At 42.3% G+C, this 17,959-nt stretch overlaps 1 protein-coding gene across 1 annotated transcript; it reads left to right on the top strand.

Annotated features, from left to right (window-relative positions):
- Positions 1-2,216: 2,216 nt before the first annotated feature.
- F10 (coagulation factor X) lies at positions 2,217-12,487 on the top strand (the record flags this gene model as incomplete). The annotated part of the gene is made up of 7 exons (XM_085320833.1): positions 2,217-2,393; positions 3,868-3,892; positions 6,536-6,649; positions 7,612-7,752; positions 8,580-8,830; positions 10,222-10,339; positions 11,128-12,487. Coding segments are annotated over 7 exons (1,374 nt in total), but the record flags the coding sequence as incomplete, so codon positions are not given.
- Positions 12,488-17,959: the final 5,472 nt, after the last annotated feature.

Genomic DNA, 17,959 nt, shown 5'->3' on the forward strand with positions numbered 1-17,959 from the left:
CCCCCCACGCGAGGGCCTCTCCTTCCCTCGGCGGCTCCCTCTCCAAAATGGCAGCGGCGGGTTGCCCGCACCTGCGCCGCCCCCTCTGCCGTGCCGAAGGGCTGGCGAGCTTCGTCGCTGCCCGGGCCGGCTCCCTGCAGAGTCCCGAGAGGGCTCCTGGGCTTGAGCCCAGCGCGGGAGGGCCCCGGGGTGCCATCTCCCAGCCTGGTGCAGGGTGGCCTTTCCCAGATTGGCACATGTTTCCGCATTTCCATCCCACCCCTGTTAAACCTGGATTACTAGCCCTCCCCTCCCTTCACGAGTGTTGGGAGGACAACTGCCTGCGAAATGGGACCATCTTGGGACGCCGCGGTGGACRGCCTGTGTTTGGTTTCGCTGGGGACGCCTGCTTGATGAGGGGCTGGRGCAGGGGCATGGAGGGAGTCAGTGTGCTCTGTCATCTGCTGTTTGTGTTAGTAGGGTCAACATCAAAGTTCAAAACAGAAAACAGCAGTAGGTGACTTCTCAAAAAGTCATTAACTTCTTTCAGTGAATCAGCCTGTTTACGTTTTGAAGTAAGGTCTTCGGCAAGCTTGTGGAGTGCTCTACTTCCGCTGACCAASGACCATTAGTCCTTTATGTTTTTGAAGACAGAAGCATGACAGAAAACGTAGGACAGAGAAGGACCAGCGTTGGAAGTTCAGCTGGCTAGTTCAAATTTGTAAAAACATCCTCCAGTGYTACTTATTGTAAGGATGCGAAGGCAATGGAATATAGGGGCAATAACCCCTCCAGCTGTGTGGTGTCACTTTCCCATAACTGCAGAAGGGGATTTAAGGACAAATAAGATAGTGAACTAACAATTGCTGAGCTAGAACTGAGGAGCACTTTCTGTAAGCCTTCCTTGCAGGCTGTCTTTCCAGCCTAAGCAGGACTCAAAGGACGTGTAGGCTATGGGACATTGCTTAATATAAACAGCACTAGCAAAATTTSGCTCCCTGAGGCTTTCACTGAAAGCAGAGCAAGTCTTTTCCATGATCACTTAGAGAATATAAAGATATATGATTACTAACCAGCTAGTTTATTTGTTATGGAATTGAGCTGCTTGAGAAATGTTCCAGAAGGTACTTGCAAGCTACCCACTGATTAAGAGCGATTGGCCTTAAATCTCATTTACAACACTGTCTTCTATGCTCCAGTCAGTGATTGGAAACTGCTTGTCTTGCTCGTTTTTTTCTCTTTGAATTCCAGATGTTTATTAAAAAAAAAAAAAAAACTAAATGGCAACTTGCAGCCTCTGCAAATATTCCTAGAATATCTGTTTTTTATAAGGTAGTAAAAAATGGCAATTGATTTACTCCAGTATTGTTTCAGTTCTTCCTAGCTGGCAATTTGTGCGCAAATTACTGGAGAATAACATGAACAATAGTTCATGCAGCAAAGTGATTGACCTGAATTTAATGCCTCTGATCCTCTGGTTTAAATCAACAACTACCTGCATCATAAACTTCTAGGCAACAGTTCTCACACTTCTCCTGTGCCATTAAGCCTTTAAAAARCAAAACAACGCAGCAAACTGAGCTCAAGCTGGGCTTTCCTTAAACAGTAAAGCTGCTGTTCATTTACTTCTGTTCTTCATTAAACTTGAGAATTGAGTAAGTCAGAAATATTACTACAGGCAGTTTGGAGATGGYGTTAAGAGGGAAGGAAGACCCCAGAGCACAGTGGTGGGATTTAGGGTGGTGAAGGGCAGTAGAACTTGCAGATTTTCTTTTCTGAGGGATAGATCGTGAAACAACTTTTCCTATCTATCAGTTGGACCCCATGTTGATGCATCTTGAGTCTGYGTGGTGTTTAGTTTCTGGTGCACAAGCCGCTGGAGCAGCTGGTGGTTTTGCCTGGTTGTCAGCTTTAACAAACAGATGAAGGAATGTATTCTCCCTAGAATTCAGACTGGCAAGGAAAGTCCCTCTGTTCACAACTGGAGTCCTGAGCAGGAGTAACTGTAACAGGACAGAATTTTGATGGCCCTCCAGTCTGTCCTGAACCCACTGATTCTCAGAGAGAGACTGCTCTGAGACATCCTGGGATGTACTAGTCTGTGTGATGATTGACTTCATAGGTAATTTTGCTTAAGGACAGAACAGAGGGGAGATCTATTTTGTTTTTGTTTTCGTTTCAGTTATTTCTAATGACTGTTTACTAACACCAAATGTTAACCTGACACCTGTATTCTTTTATTCCGCYGTCTAGTATTTATCAAGAAAGAAAATGCAGACAAGTTCTTGGAAAGAACAAAACGTGCTAACTCCTTTTTGGAGGAATTGAAGAAAGGGAATATTGAAAGAGAATGCAATGAGGAGCGTTGCTCAAAAGAAGAGGCAAGAGAAGCCTTTGAAGACCAAGAGAAAACTGTAAGGAAGAGCTAAGATTAAACATAAGTCTATGTATTTCATGTTTACAAAACAGTATTAAGGCCTTTTTAGCTGAGAATCAAAGCTCACAAAATACTCTTGATCACAAAGAAAAAAATAGAGAATGTTTTTGAATTTGGTTGGAATTGCTACAGCATAAACATATGAAAACTGGAAAACAGCCTTAGTTTAGCATTTGCAAGGCCAGCTTGTGTTAAGGCCTCCATTCTTTTACCTTGTCTGGTCTGTTTAATCACCACTGTGAAGTATTTGACCTTTAAATATTTTGATACTAGCTGTGTTAGAAACACTGTCGCCCTACTTGCATGGCATAGCTGAGTGTTCAAGAGTTCTTAGGTGAATAGACCAAAGGAAGATTGAGAAGTGAAATACTGACATAGAACTTCACGGAAAAATTTTGCCTACTTACCTGAAGCAGCTTTGTAGTGTTTATCATCTTGTGCCTCTTTTTCTAGCATTTAAATGGACAGGATATGTACTGTGAATGGTTCTTATACGTCTGAATATCAAATTGCCCTCAAAGAATTACAGTGTAATTACTGTATCACCTTCTCTACCCTAGAGGCTAATTCGCTCTAGACAGGAGGGAGATCTATTCCAAAGCTAAAGAGAGATTTAAAGAGATAGGGCAAGTCCAGGAGTTTGGGTCAGTAAAAAAGGTAATGTTTGAGAACTTGAAGTGACTGAGGGTAGAGAAGAATCAGGAACATTGGCTGCAGCTATGTGGCTGTTAAGAACAGCCCTGAAAYTGCAGTTAAGGCCAGATTTATTTCACTTCAGCATTACTTGCTGGCCAGAATGTTCTTGGAGTGTGCCTGAGATGGGGCAGTCATGGGTGCATCATAAGGGTGCTTTAAAGCAGAASGGTTGGCTGATCTATGGCAGAACTAGCACAGCCTGTTCTACCTGGTGACCAAATATCATGAAAAGGACAGACAGCATACCTGGAGTCTGCAGTGCAAGAGGGAACAGAGAAGAGAAAAGGGACACAATATTTTTGAATGTCAGGATTTCTGAGGTCCTGAGGGGCTGAAGGGGAAGGACACAGAATTTGGTACAGTGCGAGTGTAAGTAAATGCAGTCAAACAAATATGAAGATAAGTTATGCAAGAAAATGAATGCCTAAGTTATGCAAGAAAATGAATGCCTTAGGTTGGTTGAGTCATGTTTGGAAATCTCTAGGGAGGTTAAGTATTTCTCAAAAGTGCGTGCGACTTGTTTCTCTAGGGCTGGGCACTATAGATGGGTCATATGATTTCAATTTATTAAATGGCAGTATCAGGCTGCAAGGCACTATATTTGCCTGTAACTTAAATATTCTGTTTTAACAACTGTTAGTTGTAAGTATGGTCTGTATGAAAAAGCTCTGACATTTTTCTCAAGAGTTGAACTCACTGATTCCTATCTAACTCTTGTTTGTCTCCTATTTCCCTTTCCCCACACCTACCTGTAGGAGGAATTCTGGAGTATCTATGTAGGTAAGAAACACTCTGCATTTGTTTAAAAATTTAAGCTTCTTTTTTTTGCAAGCCTAAAAAGGACACATCTCTTACATAACCACTTTCTGCCCTCTTGTTTCCTCTGTTTTCACTGTGGACACCCTCATTTTGTGTTTCCTCTGAAAAGGGAATCTGATTGATTTACTGCCTTGCTGTTGCTTGAACCCTGTCACTTCTTTCTAAGGCAAGATTCAGCTGCCTCCAATGCTTGGTATGATCTTTTTGTCTTCTCAGAAAAGAACACTGGCTCCTTGCATGCAAAAGATGGTGAGAGGCTGGGAATGTGACTCTGCCAGTTAGTTGTTCTCCAGAAATATCTATTCAGAGATATATGAAGATGCAAAGAGTCATAGATAAGGGTGGCACTTGGATTTTTGGTCTTGGCTAAAGCATTTAACTGTACCGCTCAGTCTGGCTTGCCACATTTGATCATCTTTCATGCTACAGTGTTGTTGATTCCTGTAATACTAGCATTTTGTGGGATGTATTTTCTACAGAACTGTTTGGTATTCAAGGAGGTCAAAGATTAGCAAATACTGCTAATTTGTTGTTTTTTCTGCAACTCTTAGTTATTAGGGGGTTACTATTAGGGTTACTATTTTTTTACTGTATTAGTGTTTAGTAATATGTTTTCCTGAAAATGTGTATCCAGCATGCATGCTATGAAGAGTACCTCAAAAATTTTGACCCAAATAAGACTGCTGAGCTTTGTCTTTTGGAGTCCACAGAAAACTGAAGATAGTTGCCGTGATGAATATTCAGAACTTTCACAATATTCTAAGGGGAAGATAAACTCTGAAGCCTACAGGCTGAAATTTCAAGCAAAGCCTGCGTCAGTACTGCGGGAACAGCAGTTAACAGGAGTGGAAAATTTCAGTCCATTTTCTCATGAGAATACAGGCAGCAGAGCATTAGTACCAATGCTCTAAGCAGAAATGCCGATTTCATACATTTTAAACCACAGGCCATGAATACTTTTTTGGTGTTCAGAAATATTGAAAACCACAACTTCCCTCAGCTAAGTTACTAGAACAATTCATTCTCATTTCTTTTTTTAGCATGGGATTCCGCAATGCTTTTGTGAAATATTTCTATAAAACTCAGTTCCACAGCAACAATTATGGCATCTAGGGAAAGACAAAACAAACATGGTTTTGACAGTAAGATACTGCTTAGTTAAAACCACTAAAGAGTGAAGCCTTCTGGCACAACTGGTAAGGCAGAAACCAGGAGTGTTCTACAGGTCTTGAGTCTGCCTTTCCTTTGGTAAATGGTGGTCTCACCTTTCCTCTGTTGTAGACAGACATCAGTCTTTAACTTCTCTTTGCTGGGATACTGAGATGGAGCATTTAGAGAACTGGTGTTCTAGGCCACACACTGGTATGGATGGGATGTTCAGTTGTTGGGGCATTACACAAAGCCCAACAGATATTCCCTGCAGCAGATAAGGCCAAAGCCATCATGCAGGTTGCAAACTGGATCCTTAGGATGAGCATCTCCTTGCATCTTGTCTCCTCTGTAGGCATCGCTGTTATTCTAGTTTGTGCAAATAGTGATAGAGCAGGTGGTAGRGTACAGAAAATGAGGAGAGTGCTTCTAAGGAGAAAAATTATAAAGCAAATGTCACTTCTCCAGATACCCATTTTTCTTTTCACAATGTCCAGAAAAGCCATGCAGGGTCATGTAATACAGGGATGTGTTTGTCACAGCAGGTCCCTGGATGGGAGAGACCATGGCAGTGAGCATCAGTGCAGGAGTGAGGTACCTTTGGAAGGGGCAGGAAGAAGGGCTGCTAGGTAGCACATGCCTCCAAATGCAGTGCAACCCCCCMCACACACACTTTCCTGTTTTGTAACTCCATGAGGTACATGTGGCTGGGGCCCTGGGATCAGGTCAGCCAGTTGTGTCCAGGTCGCGGAGAGGAGGACAGCAGAACTACCTTCTGAATTTGGGAGATCACAGTCTAGATATGGGAGGTTTGAGGTAAGAGCTAATTTCTTGAAGTTCAGTCTCATACCTCAACAAATACAATGGGACTGTTTTGGTACTGTAAGCAGCACAAAACAGGAACTTGGCCTGCACGCATGTACCTAGCAAGGCTTTGCAAAGCATTTCTTTGTTTTGTTTATCTTCTGATTAGTATATTGGTGTCTGTCTACAATGCTGCTTATTTAAAAAGCAACAAAAGATATGCACCTAGGATGAGATTACCTTTAAAGAAATAAGAAGGGATTTGTCATCATTATGCATAAATTGCAGGGACATTAAGAGGTAAAAAGATGAAATTATCTTTGGGGGGTAGTTACAACGTGGAAATATCCAGTCTTCTTTTACAGCCTTCACCATAAATGATGCAGTATTACTTTATCTTTCTACAAAATAGGCTTAGCTATGCACTGTCATACAGTAGCTATCCAAAACAGATTGCAGAACTTATGTCATGTATATGACTCAGGCTGATCTGAAATATTGTTCCTGCTCTGCTTTGTCTGGAATGTGGCAAGTTGCTGGACATATGTTTTTAAAAGAAAGATGTTTGCTTACTAAAATTAACCCCATTCAGATTTCACTGACAGTATTTATACTCTTAAAACAGCTTGTTTTTTCCGTTTGTTTTTGTAGATGGAGATCAGTGCAGCTCGAATCCTTGTCACTATGGTGGACATTGTAAAGATGGAATCGGTTCTTACACTTGCTCATGCTTGGATGGTTATCAAGGCAAAAACTGTGAATTTGGTAGGTTTCTCCTTTAGAGAACTGTGGCAGTGAAGTTAGCAGGGAGCTGAAGCATAAAGTGTCAATACTGTCTTTAATGTGCAGCATTTACCTCTTGGAAAAATGCGTGGAATAGAATGGCAGTCAATGATGATTTGGAGGCCAGTGCCAGAAACACAAAGCCTTGCTCAATCCACAGCTGGATTGTGTTAGTGAATGCTCAGAAGTTACACTTGCTCCAAAGCCCTCTTGATTGTGGCAGTGCCTCTTTACATGAGCCTGAACCCCTGGACCCCCAAAACATGCTGATAAAACTAGAGGGCATAGGCTTCTAATAATTGATACCAAAGTGCCTTTACTYCAAGCTCAGAAATACCACCTCCCTACTCAGCTTATAGCAGTATAGAGCCAGACAAAGAAAGTAGCTTTCAGTAGACAGTGCAGACATTTTCTCAGCCGTGCAGGGAATTCATTTCTTCATACAAATCCTTCCTGAGTCTCACATCTATGGCATTCAGCTACTATCCTAATGATGATGTCACTGGAATGTGTGCCAGTCACCCAGAGGTAGGAGTAGGAGGTGTGGAACTGAAGCTCACACACAGGACTGAGAAGAATGATGAAGGGTTGAGGTTTTTAAGACAGGWGGGAGGAATCATATGAGGATTTACCATTATCCAGACTTCTCTGCTAGTGTTTTATTCTTTCCTCCAATGTCACTTTGTCTCTGACTTTTGAAGCTCACTATGACATAGTGGCTGTACCTRCTTGCATTTGGCAAGCATTTTTCATGCAGTGGGTGTGACTGCTTTGTAAGGCATAAGCTAATATTAGCTACTGATGCTGTTATTGAGATATGTTCAAGTGCTTTACAGGTGGAGACACAGATCCTGTCTAAAGAGTGCAGTGTAATTTGATGAACTTCAATATCTTCTGTGAAGTCAGTGTTTACAACTTTTTCTCCAAACTTGTCTCTTTTATAGTCATACCAAAGTACTGCAAGATAAACAATGGTGACTGTGAGCAGTTCTGCAGCATCAAAAAAAGTGCACAGAAGGATGTTGTGTGTTCTTGTGCGAAAGGGTATGTTCTAGCAGAAGATGGCAAAGGCTGTGTTTCATCAGGTAYGAAGAAAATGATGAACTAATAGTGATAGTGGTGAGACTTGTTTCATAGTTAAAGAAGTCTTTTGACATAGATTTAGTGCTGAGGCTAGCTGATTTGCATTTTCAAAGCCTTCCATGCGTGATGGGAAGTGATGGACATCTTCAAATCTTATCTAATTGGGAGCCCTTTGCAAGGTGCCTTTCACAGAAATTACCTGAGTGGAAACAAAGTGCTGCTGGCAGGATAAAAGTGGTGGTAGTTACAGCTTACTTAAAYGCACACCATTTAAAATAGCAGCTTACAAGAACTACTTTTCAACTTTCTATGTTAGTTAATCTAATCAAATAGTAGTCTAATAATTAAAGATTAATGCTATTGGATGTTCATTTTCATTGTATTCCAACAAACTGGGGAAGGGAAGGGATAAGTCAACCATGTATGGATGACATCTATTTCTAGATCCTTTATAACTAATAATCAATTCCTGTCATGAATGATATGATTCCTAACACAGAATATTTTTCTAATTTTTCCAATTAAGATGGTTTTAGTAATAGCAGGTATTTGAATATAACCATATAAACAATTGAAGATGATGTTTAAATTTTAAATACTTTGAAAACTCTCTCCAGAAACYGAACCCACAGACAGCTTTTAGGACTAGAAAATGACTTCCATTTTTTAACCCATCTGATCTTCTGCTTTTTTTGCATCTACCAACACTTTTTTAATGTCTTGAAAATAGAGCTACTGATTTTATCTCAAGAGGGTGTTGTCAAGGAGTTTCCCCTTGTGTGGGTGTTTTTGTCCTTTGTTTTTAATTTTAATGTTCTTGTCTTTACAGTAAAGTTTCCCTGTGGAAAAGTTTTTGTGAAAAGAAAAAAAAGGTCAGTTATTTCACCTGCTGATAGTAGCATCAAAACTAGTGCTCAGGATGTCTCTCCCCCAAATGAAATAAGCCTGGAAGAGGGCATTGTTACTACCACAGAAAGCCCAACCCTCCAGCCTCGGAATGAAACAAGTATCAAGAATCCAGATGTGATTACCAGGATAGTTGGTGGTGAGGAGTGTCTGCCTGGCGAATGTCCATGGCAGGTAAATCAGGTGTTTGTTCTCTGCATGTAAGTAGGATATGTTTTGGGGGGGGAAGTGTGGAACTGCTTTTTCAGTTTGGTTGCCTTCTGTACGTGTTATCCATGTAGTATGCCATTTGTAGCTGCAGATAGCTGAGTKGCATGTACCTAGGCACTTAGATACGCTGTTCTGTAAATTGCAGCCTTAAAATATCAAAATGAAAGGCTTTGTGCAATTTTAGATAGTGCTTTACCTGTCATCAGAGAGAGCTTGTGAGTAATGCTGGCCCAACAGTGTCAGCTTTGCAGATTATGTTCCAGTTCTGTCCATAAACTGTTCTGCTGTGGCAGAATTTTGAATGGCTAATAGCTTAATCTGTCTTCCTTGTATCTTTCTGTGTCTTTCCACTCAACCTTTCTGAGGAACTATGGCTTCTCTCCTTTGTTTCTTTGGGTATGGTGCATCTTGGTGTGATTTTCCATTCCAGTCTGCTCACTCACTAGTGACATGAGTGTATAGTCCACTTCTATATGGCAATAATATAGTGTAGTGTTCTGACACAGTGAGAGGAGGTGCTGAGGATAATGCTGTGCACAAAGCTTTAAGCTTTTTAGCAAGTTCCTGATCTAATGGCTTGGCCCGCACTACCCAAACTTAACTGAATTAGCTTTCAGTTCCCAAAGCCATGACTTAACAAACCACAGTACATGTGCTGTTGAGGTTATTTGCAGAGTCAGAGCCTCTGTTTAGCGTGGAATTATTTTTGCTCATTCTTATTCTGCYATGAGTATTTATAGGAGAAAGCTTGGACAAAAATCCTGTGCTAGGTGATGGCCTACAATCATGTCCTATTCTGTAACACTGTATGTCATTGTCCTCCACCTCTCCATCCTTGTCCTCCACCATGATAGCAGTTCATGGAGGTAGTTTACCTGGGAGCTTGTCAGATAAAGCATGAATTTGCTTTCCAAATACACTTCCATAATTAAGTTTTCTTCTTGACTTTGGACCAGCCAAAATGCGCTCCTGTAATCAGTTCACAGAGACTCAGTGGGGTCAAATGGGAACAGAACTTGGACAGGAATTCTTTAGGATAGTAAATCTTAGGGGAGAGGTGATTTGATCGGTGCACTCTCCCTTCTCAGTCAGCTGGTGTCTTTTCCTAAAAGATGTTAGTAAGTACTGTGAGGCAATGTGTGAAGCCAAACCTCTTCGTCATATAAGGACAACTAAGACTCTGTAGCCTGTCTGTAGCATACACATGTGCGTATGCAATACTGGGATCATTGCAGAGAGACCTGCAGACTAGTGCGTGTTACAGTAAAATGCATGTATTTAGAGTGCAGAGAAAGCAATTACTTGTTCGTAACTCATTGAAGTTAAACTGTTCTTAATTCTTTTTTCTCTTGTAGGCTGTTCTCATAAATGAGAAAGGGGAAGAGTTTTGTGGTGGAACTATTTTGAATGAAAATTTTGTACTTACTGCAGCTCACTGCATGAACCAATCTAAAGAAATTAAAGTTGTTGTTGGTAAGTGATTATTTATTTTACCCCTGTAATGTTGAAATGTTGAACCTGTGCTATGGACTAATCCTCTGTGCTCTGAAACCTGTGTGAGATGGTTCTTGGGTTTTGTTTTGTTTTACTTTTTATCACTTCCCATTATTGCAGGCATCCTGTTTTGTACTAACAGGAGTAGCTGACGTAAAAGGTGATAGTGGTACATCCTGGGTTGTTTTGTCAGCTAGGTGGAAATGATTAGGAACAAATGTTCTAGCAGTATTGGCTAGCATTGTGTTCATCAGAGGAGTCCTTCTTTAGAAAGCTCATATTTTTTTCCAGACCAGTCTGAGGCATACAGACTTGTCTTGGTTCCCCACACTCAGGAAAGCTAAGACACATTGACTGGAGAAAGAAGAAAGTAGCTCAAATTATGACTACTTCACTTCTGAGGCATGATGCTAGGTCAATGCAACTTTGTGCCTGAACTGTCTTAGTCTTGGCCCAAACCAGTTCCCCTTAACTGGTGTAAGCCATGCTCAATCTCCTGTAAGAGCTTTCGCCCAAAGTTGAGTTAGTTTAGCTGAATGAGTTTATCTTTTACTTAAACTGGTACAGTAATTTCCCTAGACAAGACCTTGGAACTGAAACTGCATCTATGTGCTGCTAATAATGTTGCAATAAATTTTTACAATTTACTTGCGTGATATAAAGGCTTAGGCAAAGTGTAAGGAGTGGGATACTAGTCTCTTTATCAATATTGCTTTTAATTTCTTGCACCTTTCCCATATTAATGACCTTTTAATGATCTTGTGCAGGTGAAGTGGACAGAGAAAAGGAAGAACATTCTGAAACAATGCATATGGTGGACAAAATATTTGTTCACTCTAAATACGTTGCAGAAACTTATGATAATGACATAGCCATAATAAAGCTGAAGGAACCTATAACGTTTTCTGAGTACGTTATCCCAGCRTGCCTTCCTGAAGCAGACTTTGCTAATGAAGTTCTGATGAACCAAAAATCTGGGAGGGTTAGCGGCTTCGGGCGTGAATTTGAAGGTGGACGACTATCCAAAAAACTGAAAGTGCTTCAAGTCCCCTATGTTGATAGGAACACTTGCAAGCAATCCACTAACTTTGAGATAACAGAAAACATGTTCTGTGCTGGTTACGAGACGGAGCAAAAAGATGCTTGTCAAGGAGATAGTGGAGGCCCCCATGTAACCAAATATAAGGATACTTACTTTATTACTGGAATTGTTAGCTGGGGAGAAGGATGTGCAAGGAAAGGCAAATATGGTATCTATACCAAACTGTCCAGGTTCTTACGCTGGGTAAGAGGGGTCCTGAGACAAAAAAATTAGTGGTGTGGTTGTTGATCCTTCTGTTAGCTAACAAGGTGCAGGTGTACAATCTATAACAGAAACTTTATTCTTGTTTTAGCACATCTACTAAGCTTTTTGAGAACTGCTTTTTTAAAGTTATGGTGTTGCTTCTTCTCATTCTATTCCTGGCTTCCAGCATGTGTATGTGGACTGCCAGTGTAGCTTTGAGTTTGTACAGTGAGGAGCTTTCCCAAAACAAAATGTTTGTTTGCTGGGATCTTGTGTTTGCTTATTCATATATTTTTATATTGCTATTTGGTTTCTGTCTGTTTGCCCAAGTGATTCCACCAGGCATTGCTTGGCAAAACATGAGCCCCCACCAGTAATAATGAAAGCAGGAAGACCAGAACTTAAGTTACTCTTCAAATTGCACCCAGCTGGTTCAGTAGGGAGTTGGTGTTTATTGGAGCTGTTTAGCTTCTATCTGTTGATGTGTTTAGAAAATTAAGAGTGCAGAGAAGCTTCTGTGGCAAGAGCTGAACCACAGGTAAGTATTCAGCATGTGATGCTAAATAACCAAATATGTTCCACAGAAATACCCAGCAAGGTCACTGGTGCTAATTAAAATATTGTTTCCCTTTATGTGGGTTGTACTTCACTTTAGTTTACTTTGAACACTTATGTTTTGCTTCTTCAGAAAAAATGTGCATATCCACTGTTCCCTGTATCATGTTCTTCATTGTTTATGGCTGAGGATTGGAGAGCTCATTGCACATATAGTTGGTCTATGTGTTCCTGTAAGGTGCAATATTGATGTACATCAGCATTTGAAATAAAACAATTTCTTTTTATTTTTGTTTTTTTTTCCTTCAGTTAGATTATAAATAAATGAGGATAAAATCTCTTTTAAGAATGGAGAAAGAGCAAATGTCCCTAACAAATACTTGTGATGTATTTCATCTGCATTATATCACAAGTAATGAGGAGATGGAGGAGGGACTAAGGGTTTCACTGACCTAAGGGTTCTTATGTGGCAAGTTAGACACCAAGATACTAATTTCCTTACTGAAAGGTGAGTTCCACCACAGGTTTCCCAACCTTTGTCTATTCAGATACTCCCGTGATCTGTTCTGTAAGTTTTTCTGGCAAAAGCTTCACAGGCTTTTTTTTTTTYCCTTCTTTTTCTTTCTTTTTTTAATGAGAAGTTGTGTTCCTAAATGCATTCTTCTTCAAACTTCCCCAGCCCCTTTCCTAGTCACAAAAATCACAGAAAAATGTAGGTGGAAGGCACAGGTGGAAGTCATCTGGTCCAACTCCCTGCTGAAAGCAGGGCTCTCATCAAAGTTATGTCAGGCTGCACAAGGCCTGGACCAGTCAGGTTTTGGAAATCTCCAGAGAGAGGGAAAGATTCTGTGATCCCTTTGGGTGAGCTGTTCACATGCTTTAACACTCTCACAGTTAAAAATTTTCTTATATTCAATTGGAATTTTCCTTGTTGCAGCTCCTGGCTGCTGCCTCTTGCTCTTTTGCTGTGCACCTCTGAGAAACTGTTTGATTGTCTTCATTGTAATCTCCATTTAGGTAATGGAAGACTGCAATTAGATCCCCCAACTGGCTNAAGTAGCCCACGTATAGCAACACTTCTGGATCAACAGAACAGTTGCGTTCAAGAGCAGATTACATGCTTGTTTAGTAATGCTGACCTCCACTGAATGATCCTCTTTTTTTATTTGACTGCACACCACTTAGTACTTTTGGGAGGACTGAGTGACCTTTAAATCTAGTAAATAAGTAAGACTGACTTGGATAGTGTATTTTAGTAAGTTTCATGAAAGAGGTGCAGGAAAAAAAAAAAAAAAAAAACCACCATTCCCTCAGCTGCTTCTTGTACATCGTGTGCCCTCTTCTCCTAACCATTCTGGTGCCCTTTCCAAGGTTACTCCAATCCAATATGCTCCCCTGTTGTCTGAGGTACACTGAACCTCACCAGACCTCTGCTATGTAGCTGTTCAGGCTTGAGATGGCTCTGGCTAGGTTCCTGTAGCAGGCATTCTGAGCAAACCAGGTTGAAAAACTAGAAATACAACTCTGCGTAACAGCAAGGTATTGCCACAGTCAGCAGTAATTCATGGCTGGGAGGACTGCAGGTCAATTACCCCAGTTTGATGGTCTCCACCTTGGTAAACCCTCAGTGGGCTTACCTAAATATTTATTCAGCAATGTTAGTTCTCTGATTACTTCTGTCCAATGGATTCTTGTTTCTATCTTCACCTGTAGCCTTTCCTGTGCTCCATCAGGGTGAAATATACCTTCTGAAAAGGACGGCCTCGGGCCTAAGTGCTTCCCAAATCCTATTTGCTAAGGGCATTATTTTACCTCAGGAACTTCAGTCCTTGAGAACTGAAGTGAAACACAGGTGGTCTATGTCAAGTGTCAAGGTGGCTGAGGGGAGGGCTTCCCTCTTGAAATGGTGACCATTCCTGGGTTTTACTAGCTGGTATATATATACATGTCAACCCAAGTAACACTYTGAGAGCAATACAGAGATGGTTTAATAGCTGGGCATGAAAGAGGGAGAAAAGCCCATCTTTGTGTGTGGCACGACCGTGCTTGGAAGGGAGGTGTCATTATTCTGTAGAATGTGGGAGACTTTGTCCTTAGCCTTTGCAATCAGTCCATCTTCTGCAGATCTGAAACTGGTTCCCAGACAGCCTTTCATTCTGTGCCACGGTGCCTGTAATGCCSAAGGCTCAAAGGCTTTGTTTTCATTTGTCGTTCTGTAACAGTGTCTCTGCCACACTGCAGAGAGGGCAGGAGTGAACCATCTGCTTGTACCTTTTGCTTACTGATGCCCTTTTATTAGAACTCTTTACCAAGGCCAATAACCGCAAGCAATAGAAGAAGGAGTAAAAACACATGTTTATATAATTACTTTGTGCAAATTCACTTAGTAAAGTTAGAACAGATTAAAAAAAACAGACAAGTAGTATGGCATACAGCTGCTGTGTAAACTAGTTTTAAAGCACTAGCACTCCTTATGGTGAGGATACATGGTGAGGTGCTCAGGCTTTCTCAGCCTTCAAGGAAAGGCCAGTCCTGGGATGCAGAATAAAGGGAGGATGTTAAGCAAACAAYGGTGTTTGTTTAAGGCTTAAGAAAGGACTAATATGAAGAATAAAAAGGCATGATATAACTCAGACCTAGTTCGAGATAATGTATGTGGGCAAGAGACTCTTGTGCATGAGGCATTAGGCTTCGAAAGAGTGAGACTTCTTTAGATGAAAATAGAAGAAAGCCTGAGGAGATTAGCCTTCATGTATGCAAAAGGCTGCTGCAGAGATGTAGGGACTAATCAGATTTTCGTATCTGTGGTGGACACAGCACATCTCAGTTACAGCAAGAAGGAGGGGAGATCTCAGGGAAAATGCTAATACTGTAACAGAAAAGTCCTCTGAATAGATTTTCTCTGGGGCTGTGAAGTCTCAAATGTTAGTAGTCTTTCAGAACAGGAGAGAGAACTARCTGTCAGGAGTGCTATAGGTACAGTGGATACTGCTGCCAAGAAAGAAGATGGACAAGCTGACCTTCTTTATGGTATTCTATGGTATGGTTGGGAAACACACTTTTGTGGGTGCAGTTTCCAACTGGAACCAATTTCTTAAAAAGCCCCATTGCTGGAGACTCTGCAAACATGCCAAGAATAATACAGGTAAAGTTGATCTTTGTTCACTCAGCAAGCTGAGCTAGGTGATCTCTGGAAGTTTTACCAGCCTCAACCTTCTGTGCTTCTAGAATATACCAGCAACACACCTGAGGGTGYGCAGCTGTGCTAGTGAAACTGTTCTTTAGAACAGTTCTGGTATGGTAAACCAGAACTGTCTCTAAGTAAATACAAGCATGTGACTTAYGCTAGAAAGCAAAACCAAGCAAGGTTTTCTTCTTCTTTACCCCTCCCTGACTCACACAACGCAGTTGACAGAATTGTCTAGCACAGTCAGGGTCTCAGACCACAGCTATCCCCATGAATTAGAGTGAGCAAAAAAAAAGGTCCACCCAGAATAAATTGGAAAACAGTGCATTTGTGAAGGTAACAGCTGCCCTGGTGCTTGGGATAGGGACTGGAGTCGCTGTTTCCAGAGGTCTCAGCCAGTGTGCTGCATGTGTATAGGACACCTGCTCATGAACTTCACTGAAGTCAAAGGCAGTATGAGGCAGGGCTTTACATATGAGCATTGCAATCAATTTTATAATGGCAACAAAATCCTATGTGATACCTGATGGCCCTAACCCAGAAAAAAAAAGCTATCTCTTTTTTCTTCTTCTGATCAGCTCTGCACTTCACTTGCTTCCTAAGCACTACCAGAGTTGGGAGGAGGTCTGTCTGCAATACTCTTATTGAGCATGGCAAATGAGGTGCCCTGAGCTACTTTTCAAATCTAAGCCTAATTTCTACTTCTACCCAGTTTGCATGAGGCACAAAAGTTGCTCTGGTTTCCTTATGGCATGGAGAAGAGCCGAAGAACTTACTCCAGCTCCTTACTGACTTTTTGGTTTAGGATCAGTGTTTCCAAAACTGGCCAGTAAGGCTCTTTTAGGAAAGTTTGCTCCATACTTTGTGAAGACGTAAAGCCACCCATTGTGGAAGAACAGGGATGGTGGTAGAACTTGGCCCTGCAGAGGAAATCTACCATAGCAGTGGCAGCCTGATATCTGCAGAGTTTCAGTAACATAACTCCGTAACTCTGGATATCATCTCCAGACATAAGGAGGACAAGAAGGTGATCAGGAGTAGCCAGCATGGATTCACCAAGGGGAAATCCTGATTAACCAATCTGATAGTCTTCTGTGATGGAATGACTGGGTGGGTAGATGAGGGGAGAGCAGTGGACATTGTGTACCTTGACTTCAGCAAGGCTTTTGACACTGTCTCCCATAACATCCTCCTAGAGAAGCTCAGGAAGTGTGGGTTAGAYGAGCAGACAGTGAGGTAGACTGAGAACTGGCTGAAGGGCAGAGCTCAGAGGGTTGTCATCAGTGGTGTGGAGTYTAGCTGGAGGCCTGTGGCTACCTGTGTCCCCCAGGGCTCAGTATTGGGTCCCATCCTGTTCAACTTACTCATCAACGACCTGGATGAGGGAACAGAGTGCCTCCTCAGCAAGTTTGCTGATGATACCAAGCTGGGAGGAGKGGCTGATACATCCGAGGGCTGTGCTGCCATTCGGAGAGACCTGGACAGGCTGGAGAGCTGGGTGGAGAGGAACCTCCTGAGGTTCAACAAGGGCAAGTGCAGAGTCCTGCACCTAGGGAAAAATAACCCTAGGCACCAGTACAAGCTGGGGGCTGACCTACTGGAGAGCAGCTCTGCAGAGAAGGACCTGGGAGTGCTGGTGGATGACAAGTTGACCATGAGCCAGCAGTGTGCCCATGTGGCCAATGGTATCCTGGGGTGCATTGGGAAGAGTGTTGCCAGCAGGAGGTGATCCTGCCCCTCTGCTCAGCCCTGGGGAGGCCTCATCTCGAGTACTGCRTCCAGTTGTGGGCTCCCCAGGACAAGAGAGACATGGAGCTACTGGAGAGAGTCCAGCGTAGGGCTACAAAGATGATCAGAGGGCTGGAGCACCTGCCCTGTGAGGAACGGCTGCGAGAGCTGGGCCTCTTCAGCCTGGGGAAGAGAAGACTGAGGGGGGGATCTGATCAATGTGTGTAAGTACSTGAAGGGAGGGTGTCAAGGGGACAGGGACAAACTCTTTTCAGTCATCCCATGTGACAGGACAAGAGGCAGTGGGCAGAAATTGAAGCACAGGAAGTTCTGCCTGAATTGAGGGGGAATTTCTTCCCTGTGAGAGTGACAGAGCACTGGCACAGGTTGCCCAGAGAGGTTGTGGAGTCTCCTTCTCTGGAGATCTTCAAGGCCTGCCTGGATGCAACCGTGTCTAACATGCTCTAGGTGACTGTGCTGAGCAGGGAGGTTGGACTAGATGATCTCTGGAGGTCCCTTCCAGCCTTACTGATTCTATGATTCTATGATAACTCAGTTTAATGACACAAGCACACTATTAGTGCCTTGCTGCTGAGGAAAAACCTGCCTTGGTTCCCTGCTTCCTGAGGAGTCTGACATACACAGTTGTCAACCTCCGCTCCATGCTACCCATASGAGTGAGAAGGGCTTTGCTAGAACAAGGCACCTGCAAGCTATCAGCGTGTCATTGCTGCAACATGGTGGCCTTTACTTTTTTAACATTATCCTGTGTTGACATTGAGCGCAAATTTTGTTCTTAGAGGTTGTGTTTTCTCATGGTTATTGACCTTTGCACTGTAATGTT

Source organism: Rhea americana, unplaced genomic scaffold, assembly GCF_003343005.1.
Source record: "Rhea americana isolate MKP2758 unplaced genomic scaffold, rheAme1 scaffold_66, whole genome shotgun sequence".
NCBI lineage: Eukaryota > Metazoa > Chordata > Aves > Rheiformes > Rheidae > Rhea > Rhea americana.